Source organism: Bombus impatiens, unplaced genomic scaffold (genome assembly GCF_000188095.3).
Source record: "Bombus impatiens unplaced genomic scaffold, BIMP_2.2 scf_0017, whole genome shotgun sequence".
Classification (NCBI taxonomy): Eukaryota; Metazoa; Arthropoda; class Insecta; order Hymenoptera; family Apidae; genus Bombus; species Bombus impatiens.
The window spans coordinates 384325-401906 of NT_176436.1; the positions used below are offsets into that span (position 1 = coordinate 384325).

The following is a 17582-nucleotide window of genomic DNA, read 5'->3' on the forward strand; positions in this document are numbered from 1 at the left end:
TTTTCAAAAAAAAAAAAAAAAAAAAAAAAAAGACCAATATTACGCCTCACTTTTCTACGGACGGTGTTATTTTAAGCTCGCTTTGACGAATTTATTGACTTTATTCGCAAGGATATTCAAAACGCTTCGAACGTATCGACAAACGAATCGTCGTTCTAACGAATTGGCCAACAGGCAACGTAATATAATCTGAAATCAAGACGATACTTGAAGAAACTCGAACGAATTCTGTTCTTACAGCGAATTAGATCAAGCAGTTCTTGCTACAATATTCTAACGATATCTTGCATGCAACAATTTTATCACGAGATACAGAAACTTATTTATCATCGGTAAAATCGTGAGAACGAATTCGTTCGATCAAATGCCGACTGTCCATCGTTTGTGTTCTCTTCAGCGGAATATAATTTATCGCGAAGTAAGCATTGCGTAACTAACACGGCATAACTAAAGACAAGCCCTACCGCCACTCGACGACACTCAACGCCACTCGAACACAATATCGAAATGCTTTTGCTGAAATGGTGTCTCTCGGCGTGTCGTTCGAGTTTACGTTGGTAAAAGGGGGCTCAAACACTGTCAACGTTATACGACCGATTCGATTCGCGTTTACGACTCTGGGGAGAGACGTTAAATGGCCGAGTTCTCTCTCTCCCTGTGCTCGTACAATCTGCTGTTTTCGTCGAGGAAACGCCACGAAGCGGAATTCAAATAGGAAGAAAATTAAAAGCATCGAAAGTAACGAACGTTATTCGCGAATATTCCGATTTAAACTAATTTAATTTGAAGTAGCTAACTAAATTAACGATCTCCGGTCGGGGTACCTATGGTTTTATCTTTATTTTTTCAACGAATCAAGAAGTTTTTGCTTCGACGGCCGCTATTTAATACCAATATTTCGTTCTGACGTATTTCGTCTCGAGAAGCCATTTAATTTTCCCTCCCTTTGAGAAATGTACTTTTCGCGAGTTACCCCATTAGTCTTCCTCGATGGATCGTTCCCCGATGAATCGTTCTCCGATGGTTTTTAACCGAACGAGATACAGTGGCTATGAAAAGTATTTGTATAGCACTGCATTTATTACAGCATTTACATATCGATTGATTCGGTTCAAGCATATGAAATTTCGTATTATTTCATAGTATTTTCACGTAACTATAAAGATTTGCGGTTATTATAAAAATTAAACGTAGAATCAGATAAAAGGAAGCTTCGTTATTAGATAGCAGTATGTTTAAATGCCTTGTACAGCTATTGTATGTTTTCATCGATGCAGGATATTTAATAAATATCAAATGAACAGAAAATATCAAGAACTTCACGAAACGGTTTTATATATTTGTTTCTAGTAATTAAATGGTACGTAAACTGATGCTTCGGACATGAAACCGTTGAATGAATGGAAAATTGCAGCTTATTGCGTTCGCCGGTAGCGAGTTAGTCGCGAAATTTCGTATTTTTGGATGAAACACGGGACGATATTTCGTTTCGAATTTGTTGTTTCAATCTATATCGACGGTTTTATTATACGATGGATGGAATATTTATCCGTTGGAAAAGGCAAATATTGCAAGCATTATTTCGTTCGCACGAGTAGCTCGACATCTTTTGTTTTATAAAAGTTTCATTTTAATGCGACACGTAGGTTCGTAACTCGTGCACCGGTATAAGTTTCGTTTTAGATGCTTGGCATTTCAGTTTCACGATGTTCCCTTCTCTACTAACCAACAAATTTTGTTCTATCGGCAAGTGAAAAAGTCTCTGCGCGACGAGATGAACATAGAGAAAGAGAAACGAAGGGAAAATTAGCCCCAACCGTTGGAAACTTTCTGGTGTTGAGACTTTCGCACGGTAACAGAGCAAATTAAATTTCCGTCTGTGTTTCAGGGAAACGGAAAACCGTGCGAGATGCTTTTGTTATCGATTTTCTCGGCCCTCAGCGATGTTCCGACATCCGAAAATTGGCACGATAAATCGTACGTCGGTTTAGCGATATCCTCGATGCTTTGCCATCTAAAAGTACACCGACGCAACGTTAAAGCGATGAAGCAATATTAGACGTTTAGAGTTTGGTTGCTCGTTGGTTTTGTTCTTCGAAAGAGATAAAGTTCAGAGTAGCGAATGTACCTTTCGTTTATAAATATTAGAACACATGTTGGTTTTCCATGAGATACGATATCAGGCCATGATGATTCAAGTTGTCGAGGAAATGATTGGTCAATGAGAATTTTGCTTTCACGTAGAAATAATTTGAAAACTTTGTAAAAGCTAGTTATCAAAGTTATCGGCGCGATCTTCTAATTCGTGTCTCGTGAAAGAAACTGTAACCGAATTAGATACGATACAAAATAAGAGAAATTTATAGGTATGCTCAGAAGACTCGGACACCTCGAGATTCTTTAGCTTTCGGAAGATTTCGGAAAAGCACAGAGCCACAGATGTAATAGAAAAATTTATATAAAATCTGAAAATTGAAAATAAACTAACAAATATAATGGAAAAATTAATAACACGAATGACAGAGTTATTTAAATTATTTTAATTCACAAAGGTTCTAATAATTTCCTCGTAATTTCCCAGATTTTCCTTATTTTCTGTCCTAATACCCATGAACGAGAGTACACGTGACGTTAATCTCGAGACTGTTTTCCGAAGCGTCCGAGGTCCCATGGACGTTATAAATTAACGACGTAATTATCGCGCATACACGCGCGGTTCATCATAAACCCGTTTACAGTAGACGGGCTTGATTAATATCGTTTTGTAAATTATATACAATGATCCTAATAACGGAGATCATTCGAGCGCATTGCACACTACGAATCGAGTATGAATCTCAACTATTTAACATACGAATCGCGCGATTAACCGCTTCGCATAAAGCTAGAAATGTCCTCTCCTTCTGTCCAATCTGATCACGAACCATTGATCGTTCAATGGCACGCACGTTTCTTCCATTGAAAACGCCATAGTCGTGTCGTACCTGTATTTGCGAAAACCATAGGAGATTTCCATTGGCCGACTGTTAATCGGGTGGTTAGAGTTGTTGGTTGAAAGACGAACAAGCACGAACGGGGAAAAAAATCGCTGTCTGTCGTAAAAGAGTGACGAGGAGGGGGCGGGGTAAATGGAAGGAAAAGGACGGATATTTCTCCGACACCTGGCAGCACATCGGCCCGTACGCGATGCGATTTCATCGGATCGGAAAATTGCCGTAAAATTGCTACAAAAAGTGATATTTTATTCCTTTCAGAGGCACGATTTACTAACCGCGTTGGGTAGGTTCCTGGGGATATTTATGGGATTTTATGGACTCGTGTCTCCCTTGTTTCGAGGGGGAGGTACGTATAAGAGAAGTTTGTATATCGTAACGTACGTGCCTTGTGCACCTGGTTAGCTGCAGGGTGATACGATATCATGAACGATAAAAATAATTTGCATACGTACATTTTTTATTTTCTTCTTATTTCAGCAGATCCGTTTCGACGTAATCTTGATTGCACGCGTGCTTTTCTATTTCTATTCAACGACAAATATTCTTTCGAAGAGGATAGTTTGGCATCGAATTTATTATAAAAAGAAAAAAAAACAGGTAAAAAGAACGGATTACGCTGACAGTAGTATACACAGTAGTATGAATAAGAATCCAACGATTCGATACTCTATCGACGAACGATATTTCTTTTGGTGAGAAACCGTTCTTCGACGAGCAAGTAGAAAATCCAGAGATCGTCAAAAAGGAAGAGTAAGGAACATTGTTTCTGCGCGTCTATGACATTGCCCTTGACCTCGTCGAGATAACGAAGCGAAAGCTTGAGGAACATTATGAGCGAATTTTCCAGATCCTGAACAAGCGATTGCACTCGGAGGATGCAGTTGCGACCTTTCAGCTAGTAAAACTTCATTTTATCGGTACGATCGACGAGTGTACTTCAAGTTCGAATCAATTACGAGAACGGAAGAATAGAACGTCCTGCTCGCTTAAATGTTTCAATTTAATGGTAGCAATTCCATTCATTGGCCGCGTAATCCGGTTCGCACGGCCATTGCTGGTATCGTCCAACCGGTGATTTCGCGTTTTCGAGGCACGTTCGCGATTCTAAAAACGCATGCCGGTCCTGTTGCCTTGTTACGTTTACGTTCGTGCGAGCGTCCAGCCTCACGCTTGCCACTATAATGGGATTAATCACGGGATTGACGCGGGTCGACAATGCGCCAGTTAGCGCGACGACGTGGCTTTCATCAGCCGGTGTCTTCAGGAATTATTATCCTGGCACGCGTTTATTATGCGGCACGTGATCGGAAGCGTGCTCCCGCGGCACGCATCGAAACGAAGTTACATCGCAATCTATCGTTATTGTGCGCCGCAGAAAGCCACCCAATAAAGTTTCCTGGATCATTCGGAAACGGTTTAACCCTGAGAGCTTTCGTCGCTGTTGCACATCCACCAATCCCCTTAGGGACACTCGGCGAGCTTCATTTTTTGTAACAGAAATGTACGAAGAATTCGTAGTAATTACGGTACTCTATAAAAAATTTAGGCCTCTTAACACTCTGGAAGTATTTAATTAATAAAATAATATTGTATTTCGCATGGAAGAACTTAAAGATGCTCGTAATCTTAGCTTAATTCGGTTTTTACATGTAAAAGGTATTTATCGTAATTGTGTAAAAAGTTCTTAATTAATTTGATATAAATCTGATCTCTCGCGTTAAGAATTATTTTGCGGATGTTGTCGCTAACTTTTTAGTAACTTCGTAATATCTGCTCTTTTCTTCGTAGTGTTCCAAATAATTTATTTATGTTTCTAATTTCCTTTCTTCTCGTGCTTCTATGCACATTCCATATTATGCCATGAATGTTTTGTGATATTTGATTCTAATTTATTAAATTCTAATTTATAAAATTCTAAAAGATATATGAACCGGGAAGAACCTCAAAGAAACAGCAACATTAAGAGACTATCTAAAGATTACTTTCTGCTGGTACATCATGTATAAATATTTTCTAAAAAAGATACGAGCACTATTATAAGAACACTATCACAGATACCCTAAGATCTCTGTAAAGTATCGTACGAATGTTATAATAGAATTGAAGATTCTATGACGTGACATAAGATATTTATAAATAAGGTTGTATAATATGGTGTACGCTTTGTGACGGGCAAGCATAACGAGGGTAGATTTTCGATCATCCTTTCCCCAGACACCCTGATGAATTTATAAAATGGTTCAGGACCGACCAAGTGTGGAGAGAAATTTCGAGCAGGAAGAATAGCTCTCGTATCGCCTTGTCATCGAAAGTTCATTTTTCGCGATTGTTAGCTAAGGGTGAAAGAATACGAAGAAGCTTCACGGAAGAATGTACGATACGTCGAATAAAGTACAACCCTATTTCCCTTTGACAATGAAACGTTGCTCTAACTTTTGCGACCTCCGGCAAGGTTTCGCTTTGATCTGACTCGCTTACGAATTACCTTGGACAAAGGTTTTGCACCGAATCGACGCAATCCGATTGTCGCTCATCGAAATGGATTTTTTAATCCTATATCAGGTCGGCACAAGGTTGTTTCGCGAAATTTCAATAGCTTGACAGAAGCTGCCGACAAAGAACGAACGTATTCATGCAAATGTTTATTTCTATATTCTTTTCATATAGAAAATGTATTCTATTCACCGTGGATGATGTTCGCCAATGAGCACACGTTTGCCTTCGGTGAAAACAGCGTCGACATACTAATCCGCAATTTATCGGAGCACAAAAACGTAATTCCACGGCGAAATAACCAGCTCCGAAAGATATTTGGAGTTTATGGTTTCTGCTAACGTGGTCGTATTTAGTCCTGAAATCTTTTTCTTCCTTTGTAATCCGTTGCTTCGCGCGGATTACGCGTTAAACTTGGCGACCAAACGTTGCGTCGCGTCGGCAAAATTCGTGCTTTATTCTATGCCAAATAGAACCATCGAGAATCAAATAGCCGATATTCGTTCTTCTTTTTCCGACTGTACTAATACCAGCATGGTCATATTTCGTCGATGCCGTACCAAGTAAATTTCATGGATTCAGCAACGTCGTAAAACGTCGAAAACACGTCGGATCTGTTCAAGACCGTGAGTTTTACGGAAAAGATTACACTTTAAGAAGGCACATTCTTCAAGGGGAGATAACAATGCAAGACACGAACAACTCGGACATAGCCGTAATTTATACGGACGCGTGACTATACAGGCTCGCTGGTAGAAAGATCTTTCTCATAAATTGTTGCATCTACCAGTTATACGCGTTTCCATGGCTTACGGAGGAAAATGCGCTTAGCCGACCTTTATCCGAGAACCAAAAAGGTACAGTCTCTTAACGTTTGACGGCAGGCTCGGTCATTACGTTCTATGATACTCTCACGTCCGTTGAAAGACGATGAAGCAAACAAGAAGATCGTGGCCGATTCACGGTGTTCAACAAACCGTGCCATATCTATGTACCGCTCAACGAGATCCGTAGCTGACCGTGTTATTCGTGAAAGCTCCTCGGCGCGTGTCAAAACACTAGTACCAAGGCGGAAACAACGGTAAGAACGTTGATGGTTGAGAAAAAGGAGGGTAGATACCAGGACGCAGAAGCAATAACGACGAGGAGAAGGAAAAAGAGAGGATCATGGAACGTAACTTAGCGAAATTATCGAATAATCCACGCTAGGATGATTATCTCGATTCTAGCATGCTAGTTGCTACCGACAATGGCGACCGAAACAATAGCGCTGCTAACAAAAAGGTCATCGATGCACAGTTATGGTAAATTTGGCTTAAATCCGTGGGTTTTCCTGTTATAGCGCTTCATCCTGCGCTAATCTACGAGATTTATCGGGACCATTTAGATTTATCGAGCTACTTAACCACTCCCCTATCCTCTCGATGATTTCGCGTTAGAAATGTGTTCGATTTTCTGGCGAAAAAGCTCGCTGGCTCGAAGAGAGAGAGTTTCTCGGTAAAAAACTATAAAGAATGATCCACATCGATGGCCGAGAGTCCACGAGCGAGTTCTTCTTTCTTTTCTTTGGTACCAGTTGGCCCGCTACTCGGTTGTAGCCCATGAACTGGCTTATCGAGTTGCGGACCGTCGAGTTCGACGAAAGTTTCTGGATCGCTATGTATTTAAGCACATACTACATGCTTGAGTCCTTCGTGTATAACCGCCTGGACAGACGGATGCCAAAAGGGATTCGCGGTCCGCCGGATAAACTTTTCCTTCTAAGAACAATGGTCTTGACGAGGAACTCCTACGCGCAGTATTAGAATGAGACGTTTCAATAAATATTAAATAAAATGTACGTTTTATTGGTTCAAACATAAGCTTATTAATCGGAAAGAAGCGGAGTACGAAGCATCGGTAATGTATAAAAATAGTGCACGAAATGCGGAAAATGGATTCCTTAAATTTAGAATTATCTTAAACGATCGATTATTTCTGCTTAAATCCATCTGCCCACGTCTCGAAAGGATTTCGAGCGATTGCAGAGCTAATAAAAAAGAAAGAGAAGTAGAAATTGTAGCGGGCGATGTCTCATAGAGATATAATTCCACGAGTGGCCAACAATGAAGGGGGTAACAGACGAATAAAAGGATTTTCGCCAAAACTTTGCTTTCCCGACTATAGTCGAATTATTTGGTCTGGATGGCAGCAACAGAAGAGACCCAAAATCGTATTTGCCATTCCCATGATTACTTAGTTGTGCCCGCCACCGTTTCATTCTTCCTTCTTTTTTTTTCTCTTCATCAGGCCCTTTTATAGATGACCAATAGCGTGGGTTGAGTCGAGGTTGAATAGGATGCTCCTTTGGGATCGTGCATTCTGCCTTAAGAATGCACTTTTCTGTTGGGTGAAATGAGCCGAGCTAATTTCAGATCCTTGCCTCGAGATCGAACGCACACCGGTGGAACAAAATAGCTCCGAAGAATAATGGTTAGAAAAAAGGAGTAAGTTTACCGAACGACGACATCGTCCAAGCAATTCTCTTTCATCTGAGCTGCAATCGGGAAGCCCGATTGATTCACGGACTCCATCGAATCGACTGCAATCGAAACGCGTACCTTCTTTGATGCATGTATCTCTTTGGACGAAGCCGGTGAAGCTTCGTCGGGCACGATCGAGATTCCTCAGCTTGATCCATGTCGTCATTACGTCACGCTTTATCGCGTCCATCTCGAAGGACTTCTTGGTTCAATCTACGATCGATCCCCGTGATTATCCTTGTCGTTTGTTTGTCAGACCAATGTGGACAAATCACAATAACGCGCGTGTCATCGTTTTTCTTTGTGGATTTGGTTTTTTTCTTCCGTTTCGATCGATCTTACGTTCGTATTGGCCGAGAGAACGCGAAGCGGTACCAAGAAAAATCGCATCGATCACGAGTTTTATTGTTGGGCTGGGAAGTTTAAGAAGTTGAAATCAAATCTGTCTCGAATATCGCTAGCGGAAAATCCTGGCATCCTCCCAGCTAGCGCTGTATTTAGTAACTGACGGCCGATGGGGAGAAGTCGACATTTTATCGAAACTATGTTTCTTGATAAGCAGAAATGTTACTTGGTTAGTAGATATGGAAGAAACATAATTTAACGATAAATAATTCAAACGGAATATTAAAATATAGGTTGATGCAAGGCCGTTGGATGATTTCCATCCGTGATAGGTTGTTACCATGTTTCAAACTTGTTTCGAGTTTTTCGAGTTTTATAAGATTTCTTTTCAAATGTATTTAAACTTGTTAGCACACGAAGATTTTACGAGAAGTAAAAGCTGATTGATGGTAGTTTCTCGAGTGAGATCTTCATTATTCCAAGCATCTTCCGCGAGGCATTACTACTCTCTTCGTCTTCCGCTATCTGTCTGCAGAAACACGCGGAAATGGATCAAATACTTTACTTTCCTGTTTTATAATTACCTACCTTCCTTATGAACAACTTCCTAGACAGTTCTGAAAGAAAGTTAGTTGTCAAGTTATACGAGTTTAATGTAAATCGAAGCCTCAAAAGAAAAGAACGAAAACGAAGGAACAGATTTGATCACCATGGAAGCCCCTGTTGCGCCCGGATGGAAAGTTGTCTTCCAATTCATATCTCTTCGCTTAACGCAAACGTCGCTTAAAATATTTGTTCGGTGATCCTCCGGCGTTGTCACGAATAATAGACTGCCTTCTTCGATTTCGGTTCTCGTTGAATTTCGCAGTTTATTTCCAACCCTCTTCCGCGCGAATGAGTTAACACGTTTCGTTAAATATTTGGCTCGTCATTGACCCCGAGGCGTTCTTGTTCACGCGCCAAGAAACTTACATCTGGCAACTCTTGATATCGCCGAAGAGGAACTCATTAACATCCGACTTTGATATTTTTCGGCAAATATCCAAGTTTATCTCGGAATTATATTACAAGAGAGAGAGGGAGAGAAAGAGAGGGAGAGAAAGAGGGAGAGACAGAGAGGCGAAATTGGGAGTAAGCTTGCAATTAGAGGACTGCTGCCTTCATAAGCCACTCTGAGATACAAACGTATGTTCAAAATAGCTTGTCGAATTTTGCAACTCGGTTTAATTACTAGGTAATTAGTTATCGATTGAAGATAATTCAACAATTTTAAAACGCGATGAAAAGCAGCTTTGGATCGGAATAGAAGTTTTGAATATACGTATACATATGTGTAGAGGACGATATTGACGGCTATAAATGGGATATTTATTCTATATTAGGGAAATACGTAAGATAGGTAAATTACGTTGGAAGTTTGATGGTAGTACCTCGAAAATACCCGACGAAATTTCAATATTTCACAAAATATGCGGAGAACAGATGACAAAGTGAAGAAAATTGAAAATCTTGAGGCACCTATATAGAATTCTCTTCGAGAACAACGTTCTCGATACTTTGATACTGGGATGCCCTAAGGGACAAAGATTTAGGGGTGACTTTTTCAACCAATAATAGTCAATATAAGATATATCACCAGACTATCGATATTTCGCTTTAGAATTCGGTTCAATCGCACGGATTTGTTTCTACGTTTGAAATCCATTTTTTAATTACTTTCGAGTATCTATGTATGCACCTCGAGACTAATATCTAGATTGGATCTTCGTACAATTTTATATTTCTATGAACATAACTAAAGAAGTGAAATCTACGTGGAGTAGACCATAAGGAATATCCACGCACAAAAGTTTTAAGGTAGATATTATATTTGCCTTAAAACTGGGAATAGTTAAGTAATGGTTAATAGATACAAAAATATTACTTAACTTGATATTTTATACGGCAAAGAGAATATATCGCTAATGTATTAACTAAAAAATATATAATTAGTTTTATTAAAAAAATGGTTTTACCAGCGAACAGTCAAGTACTGGAAATTCTTAAATTGAGGATAAAAGATGTTCTAAAACTGTCGAGATGTATATTGCGTATCACGTACATTCTGAATTCGCAGACTATTAACATTCTCAAAAAGGAATCGAAGTATCTGATCAAAATATATGCTATTCTTCTCTTTCATCAGCCTTCAATGGAATACGAAGCCGTAGCTGGTCGCCCTCGAATTTCTTGGAGATGGGATACGCCCCAAATAAAAAGGCCAGCCAATGGGGTGGTTAAAGGAGGGGTCGTATGTGAAATTAAAATATCCTTCGGTCGTAATGATTCGGGGAACACGAGTAACGATGCACGTGAACGCTATGTACGGGCCCGTCTAACTTTGTTTGCGATATTCGGTGCGCGTACGAAGGGTGGCGCGGTTCCAACCCCTCGCGGAGGGTACGGCAACCCTTCGAATCAGCCGGATGCGCCGGACATATGCTGGAAGAGAGAGAGATACGCATTGTATTATTCACAAGCCGGTCGCGATATAGCATTACCCTGATTTTTAATAGGAGTTCCGGGGCTCGGTGCACGCTCCTCCTCGCTCTGCCTTGGTAACATCGTAATAGGATTAGTCGCGTTATTAAGGGTTTAAAATTACGGCTACGTCTTCTCTGATCTTTCCTCGAGTGCCCGCTGTAGCATTGCATTGCGTTTAATTCGTTTTTCATAGGATCTCGGGTGCTTATGCTCGCGATGAGTGCTTGGTTTAGTGTGAATTTGCTAACGAAGGAAGTACTATTAAATGTTCGAGGATCAGCCACTTGGAATTTTCGATAAATTTCACAAGTCGTTGCCCTGCTCGTGTATGTAACATTTCTGCCACCGTGTCCCGATATGTTACTTCTTCGCGACGCCATCATGAGTTACAACCGATACGATGCGATGGTTCGAAAAGGATACGTGTACATCGTTACAGATATAAATCGGTTTCTGGCTAACGCGTGTAAACGACGCCATCGTTATCGTATATCACACGTATCGTGTAAGAGATACACGTGATGATATGAACCAGAACGTGACAATTCGTACGATCTCGTAGCTGGTTTCTACGTATCAGGTAGCAGGTGCCAAGGGCCGACTCTGCTCGCAACGAAAATATGCCCCGAATGACGAAGTAGAAATAGTGAACGACACCGATACGAGCTATTCGACGTTAAATATTAATTTTCCGGTTTCTGAACATCGAGTGGGTGCCACGTACGACACGGTCGATAAAGCATTCACGGAGTAATCAAGAAATTAACTTCGCGGCTTCGCAATATGAGTGCCTGCTCCTAGGCACGTTTTGTTCCGGGTATATTATTATTACTCGGTTATTTCGGGTAGCATTGTTCGTTTCCTAAATTAATAAACGATCGATTAAAGGTATGGAGTTGCCTGGGGAGATAATAAAACTCGAATTCATCGGCAATTTTCGAATCGTTGTTATTGTTTGCAGAGGTACGCGAATTATGTCGTTAAAAAGATAAATCTAATAGTTGGTAAAAGTATTTCATCGAGAAATTATTTGCGAGCCGCATATCTGGAGGACGACGACTGAAAGCTGGCACCCATTTTCATCGATCGTGCACGCTTAAGAGTTTGCATAACCGAGATCGTTAAAATTCTCGGCCATAGAATAGCGAAACGCGCAACTGCGAACGTTCGTACGACAATCTGCCGACTCTGTCTCGAAAGAGATTCGAAACTTCGCTATCCTCTAGGCTTCGTTGTATGAAATTTATCTGTTCCTGATTCCCAACGTGAACAAAGTTATTTATGCATCGGAATAATTTACGATGCACAGAATTTGGAGCGGAACTGAATCTCGTCCGGATTAAATCGCAGAAGTGGCTTGTTAAATGTTGCAAACGATCTACGAAGTTAACATTGGAAGTTGGTTCAACATGGGATGATGAAGATGGTCGTTCTGTCTGATAAGGCAACGGATGCGTTTTATTGAAAGCGTAAACGATCGTTCAGCGATTGAGAATTTCCCTGCAATGCAAATCTTATGACTAGAAAGAGAGAAAGAAGCTGCAGCGTCTCAGGTACATTCGAAATTTGATTTGGATCTTCCAAGTTATTGAACGTCGGTGCAGAAATGAAATTACCGTTCAAAAGACTTCGGTACGGAAAATCGTACTCGATATGAAAAATTTAACGAGGCGGATCCTCCATCATTGGCAATTGCAAAAATATTTTGCAGACGATTGATAGGGTTTTTGATGAGACGTGTCCAACACATATATTATTATTTATCGATGACATCTGCTTTATCACTTTATGAGAAATATTTTCAATATCTTACTGACGTAAGTTGCGTTCGACGAACTAGTTACTAGAGAATAAAACGTTACCTGGAAAATTCTCTGCTTGTTGGAAGTTCCCGGCTTGTTCCCTTTGATTGGCATAAAACGCCCACAAATTCTTTTTCCGCGAAGACCACTAATGACGCTTTCTTTAAACAAGCTGGATACCTGTGTTAACTACGCTGTCCCCTTCCACCAGATTATCTCGATTGCCTGCAAAGATTCTTTAGCCCGTTCCGTAAGAATCCAAGTGACAACTGGCGGCAAAAACGAGCGTGAAGTTTCAACGTTTCTTAACTCGTTAAAACGCAGTCTTAAGTTTTTACGTTCTCTTTATTTAAGACTCTAATTTTAGAAGCTCAAACCATTAACAAGAAGAATAGCACGAGCAGTCACACTGAATGCACGTTGTACAAACATATAAACAGTACACAATACTCACGATATTTCAATGAAATCCTACGGTATACGTATCCGCCGGATTCGACGATCGTTTCCGCCAATTTAAAATTATACTTCAAAATCATAGCGAGGAACGAATGTGACCGAGAATAATAAGGAGACGTCGCAGGGGTTTAGAGCCCTAGCGTAGGCCAATAATAGTTGAAAGATGGGTACGGAGGTAGTATAAAGTTTCCGGATATATTAGCCACCCGTCGAATTAGCGTTGCGAGAAAATGCCCTACTCGGTGTCGATCCCAGGGGAAGCGAGCCGCTTGGTCCCCCGCGCGCGTTTAGGGTGAATCGAAAGGGGGCACCCTCGAGAAAGGGCGGGGCCCCGTACAAAAGGGGCCCTGAAAGAAACCAACCCCTGGGTGGAGTTAACACCCCGTATATATGCTTGAGCGGTGGTCCTTCTGGGTGCAGAGCACGTTATACTATCGAACTGTGAGGATCTCGTCTTGAAAGTCTTTTTCGTACCATTTACCATCCCGGAACATCCACTCTAATCGTTCAAAGGTTCGCACGAAGGAATATCTTAAAGTTAGCAGCGGCCTCGGTGATATTGAATGCAACGATATCGTTCAAACGACCAGGTGAAATCCAGCGAATCGATTGAGAGATTGTGCACAGTAACGCTTCAGTGGCTGGAGGATTATTTAGTGCTTCGAGTCGAGTGTTGTTCATCCTGATCGAAGAGGACCGTACAGACTAAGTTTAACGCCTATAGAAGATACACTAACAGCATGTCGCGAAGTTTCCTCGTGGACTCATTAATCGGAAATAATTCGCCACCTGCGTACCCGTTGCCGTATTACGGTAATCAATTGCCGAGCTATATGTTCAATTTCTTCAACCTGGGTCTGGGTTATCAGCCGATAAGACCTGTACCGAGACCACCGGTCATGCCCGTTCCGGTTCCAATTAGTCCACCCACTTTGGGAAGCTTGCGACCGGTCCCTGGCCAGAGTCCTCCATCGCCTTTAAATACTTCTACGAGCAAACTTTCGGGTAAATATCTCCTGCTATTCTTTGATATAAAATTCTTCGAAGTAGAATTTCCTTCTTGCAAGAGGAATCCATCGTAAATGTTCTAGGAAAATTTCAATGCTAATGGGATCGTATTCTTTAAGATGTTTCAGCACCGTGCGAATCACCCTCGCGTAACAGCACCCCGACGCCTCCGCCGAAGTCACCGAACTCCATCAACAACAGCTCCAAGAGGATTCGGACAGCCTTCACGAGTACCCAATTATTGGAACTGGAACGCGAGTTTGCTTCAAACATGTACCTATCGCGACTCAGACGAATCGAGATCGCGACGAATCTAAGGTTATCCGAGAAACAAGTGAAAATTTGGTTTCAAAACCGCAGAGTAAAATACAAGAAAGAGGATCTACCTTCCGGTCAGAGTCAGAAATGTTGCTGTCTGAGAACATGCGGGAAGAAGAAGGAGGGCTGCAGCGACGATGCATCGAGTCGGAAATGCGAGCAGGACGATGAGAAGTCGATGAAAAACGAGAAAATGGACGCGGCTGACAAGTCCGCCGATACGATCAGCCACGAGGAATCGTCGAATTCCATAGCCGATCGTTTCGAGCAGTCGGTTCCAACGTTGCCCGTGACAGACAGTGCGCAACGGTTCTTGCAGGAAACGGAGGAGAAATTAAATCTTTCGAGGGTCAGTGTGATGGCCGATTGTTACGAGAGGAACGTTCACAATTTATCTAGAGGTTTGAAGAGGAATATGGGCGATATGGCCGAGGAAGCGGACGATAAAAAGCGACGGATCGATGGCTCGACCTTTTATCAGAATACGATTCAGGACACTGCTGTCGGGCCTGTGTTTAGAGCCATAGGATGCACCAAGCATACCGTAGAAAGAATCGTCAACTCGTAAAGAACAAAATACGGGGTAGGATCGCTGTGCTAAAGGATTTTTTGCGACCACGTTCCGTGTTTTTCCATTACGCTGTCGTTGTAAATACAATTCTATCTGAGCCTTGTAAATATTGTAGATATATTTTTGTACGAATAATAGGAAGATAGAGAGACAAAGAGAGAGAGAGAGAGAATGTGTGCGAACGCTGTATATTTTTAATCTAATTTTTAAAGAGAATAAAATAGATCATTAAAACTTATCGCCAAGTTTTCACAATGAGTACCTTCGTCCCGAAATATTTTGCGTAGTGTATTGTTATCGTTTTTAACGACGAAAAATTCTACCACGTGACGATATCGTATCGTTCCCGTTTGTTTATTCGTTTCTCGAACGATACAACGTTCCACTGAAATTCATTTCGTAATAATAACTCGATGAATTAAGAATACTAACATAACAATCTTGTCGGTGTATTTGTAGAGAGTTTTAACTAATTCCACAAGCCCATGAAAAATCATACGTTAAACACTGGACAATTGATAAATGTTTCATAACGTAAAACACGATAACTTCGTGTCAGTTTCGCGATACTATTTAACATTCAGTTTCACTGATATACCTAGTGAATCATCGTTACACCTACGACTATTGATCCTTGTGTGTCGTGTAAGTTATTGTCGAAGCTGATAAAAAAAGGCAATATAACGTCGAGTCGTTCTGTTTATTTATCCGTGAAAAGTTGGCTGGAAATAACGTTCTTTTTATCTATCGAGGTCGAAAAATTTATTGCTTGTACAAATCTTGGTGGAAGAAAGCGCCTTTTATTTCTCTTAATATAAAATATTACGTTATTTTGCAACGTCTTCGTTCCTCTGGAAAGTCTTCGTTCGATACGAATAATCGACATATAAACAGGAACAAATTACCAAGTTTCCACGCCGAATTAGAGTCTGGAAATTCGTTGACAAAATTTCACTGGTGGATTCTCATAAATAGGCAGCATACGAGCGTCCAGCAACGTTGATAGCCATTAATTTCTCTCAGCGCGGCATTACAAATGTAAAGGACGCCATTTAACTCATGCGAGTTATCGTACTGTGTCCAGCTTCCGGTAAAACGATTTTCCGACTGTGAAGCCGCAATGAAACGGATTAAGGACGGACGTGGAGCATGCATGGTACGAATATATAGCACGGAGAAGCGAGAACGCGAAGGACAGAAGATCTTGGAAATCAAAAGTCGCGATGACCGGAGAATAGTAGTCATTGTCGATGTGAAATCGGCTGCGATGCCGTAAATCCAAGAAATTTGTCAAGAGGGCCCCCACTTTGGGTTAAATTTAAGGTAAAACGTAGTTAATGGTGTTAAGGAGCGAGACGACAATGGCCGGAGGCACTCTCGTATCCTCGTCGATCTACAATAGGACACTTGTGTCGCCTTCGTGCTCGCAGCGGGCGAGCGAACGTGAAAACCGGCTGTCTTTTTTTTCGGTCCTCGACGTTCTCGGACCCATTCACTCATTCACGGATCTTCACCGAACTCCTCGGTTTGTGCCTAGATTCATTCATCCGCGAGGAGAATGAATGACCGACTACGGGAAAAAGTCTACGAATCAAAAAATTGTCAACGTCGCGCGTCGATTCTTTGCTTTCTTTGCTTCCTACATTCTAGTTGAGAGAAGGGAAGGTCTCGCGTGAAGCGCAAGGGCGGTCGGTACTTTTGAAGAACACCTTGTCCCGTTATTGAATGTTTAGTGGTGGCTGTGGCGTTAATTCGCTGCGAATTTCTCGCTCTTTTAACGCGCGCGTCACCTTAACCTGCATTTAACTGGAATTTGCATCTTGTCGAGTGAGCCAAATCGATTACGTCTCAAGGTATCGTTGCTATTCACCGGGAGTAGTTTTCGTAACAGTTGAAAAATTGCGAACCTTCAGTTCCCATGAAACGCGGGCACAATGCATGAAAGATTTTGTGGTAAGCACTGAAACGTCGAGCATTGGAATTCAGAAGCGATTGTTCCTATTTTACAAGATATATAATGATGCACTCTGTCCCGTGAGTTACGTTTACTTTCCAGACTAAAAGAAGCTTGTCTTTCCTTGCCCGAAACGAACTGACGAAACGCTAGTACGTTGCAGTCCTGTCGTAATCACGTTGTCGTTTTAGCGTGCAGCGAATTCTTGGGTTTCCATTTGTCTCGCTTCCAAAGTACGATTTTCCCGAGACCCGGGTAATCAACTTATTTAACGTGCCTTCCACGTCGAGCTCCGACGTCCCGCGAATCGCTCGAATCGATAAAATCAACCACGAGATGTGACATTGTATTAAATTGTATTACATGGAATTCTATTGCGATTTAAAATAAATACGAAAATAGACTTCTTCTTCTTTTGATCGTCGTTTTGATCGTCGAAGTAGCCTGTCGTTCGATTTCTCCTCTAATCATCGAACAGCAATAGGTTTCCAGGTCGGCCGTTCCAGAGCGGTTCAATTGCTCCATTAAGCCTCCGCTAAATTCTGTATCGGCATAAATGATTCTGCGACTGCATCGCTGCAATGCTGTGAT

General features: G+C 41.4%; 1 protein-coding gene across 1 annotated transcript; it reads left to right on the forward strand.

Annotated features, from left to right (window-relative positions):
* Nucleotides 1-13403: 13403 nt before the first annotated feature.
* On the forward strand, nucleotides 13404-15202 carry LOC100749190 (GS homeobox 1-like). Its single transcript, XM_003484500.3, has 2 exons — nucleotides 13404-14145; nucleotides 14268-15202. The coding sequence occupies exons 1-2, from the start codon at nucleotides 13881-13883 to the stop codon at nucleotides 15032-15034; spliced, it is 1032 nt and encodes a 343-aa protein (XP_003484548.1). The 5' UTR covers nucleotides 13404-13880; the 3' UTR covers nucleotides 15035-15202.
* Nucleotides 15203-17582: the final 2380 nt, after the last annotated feature.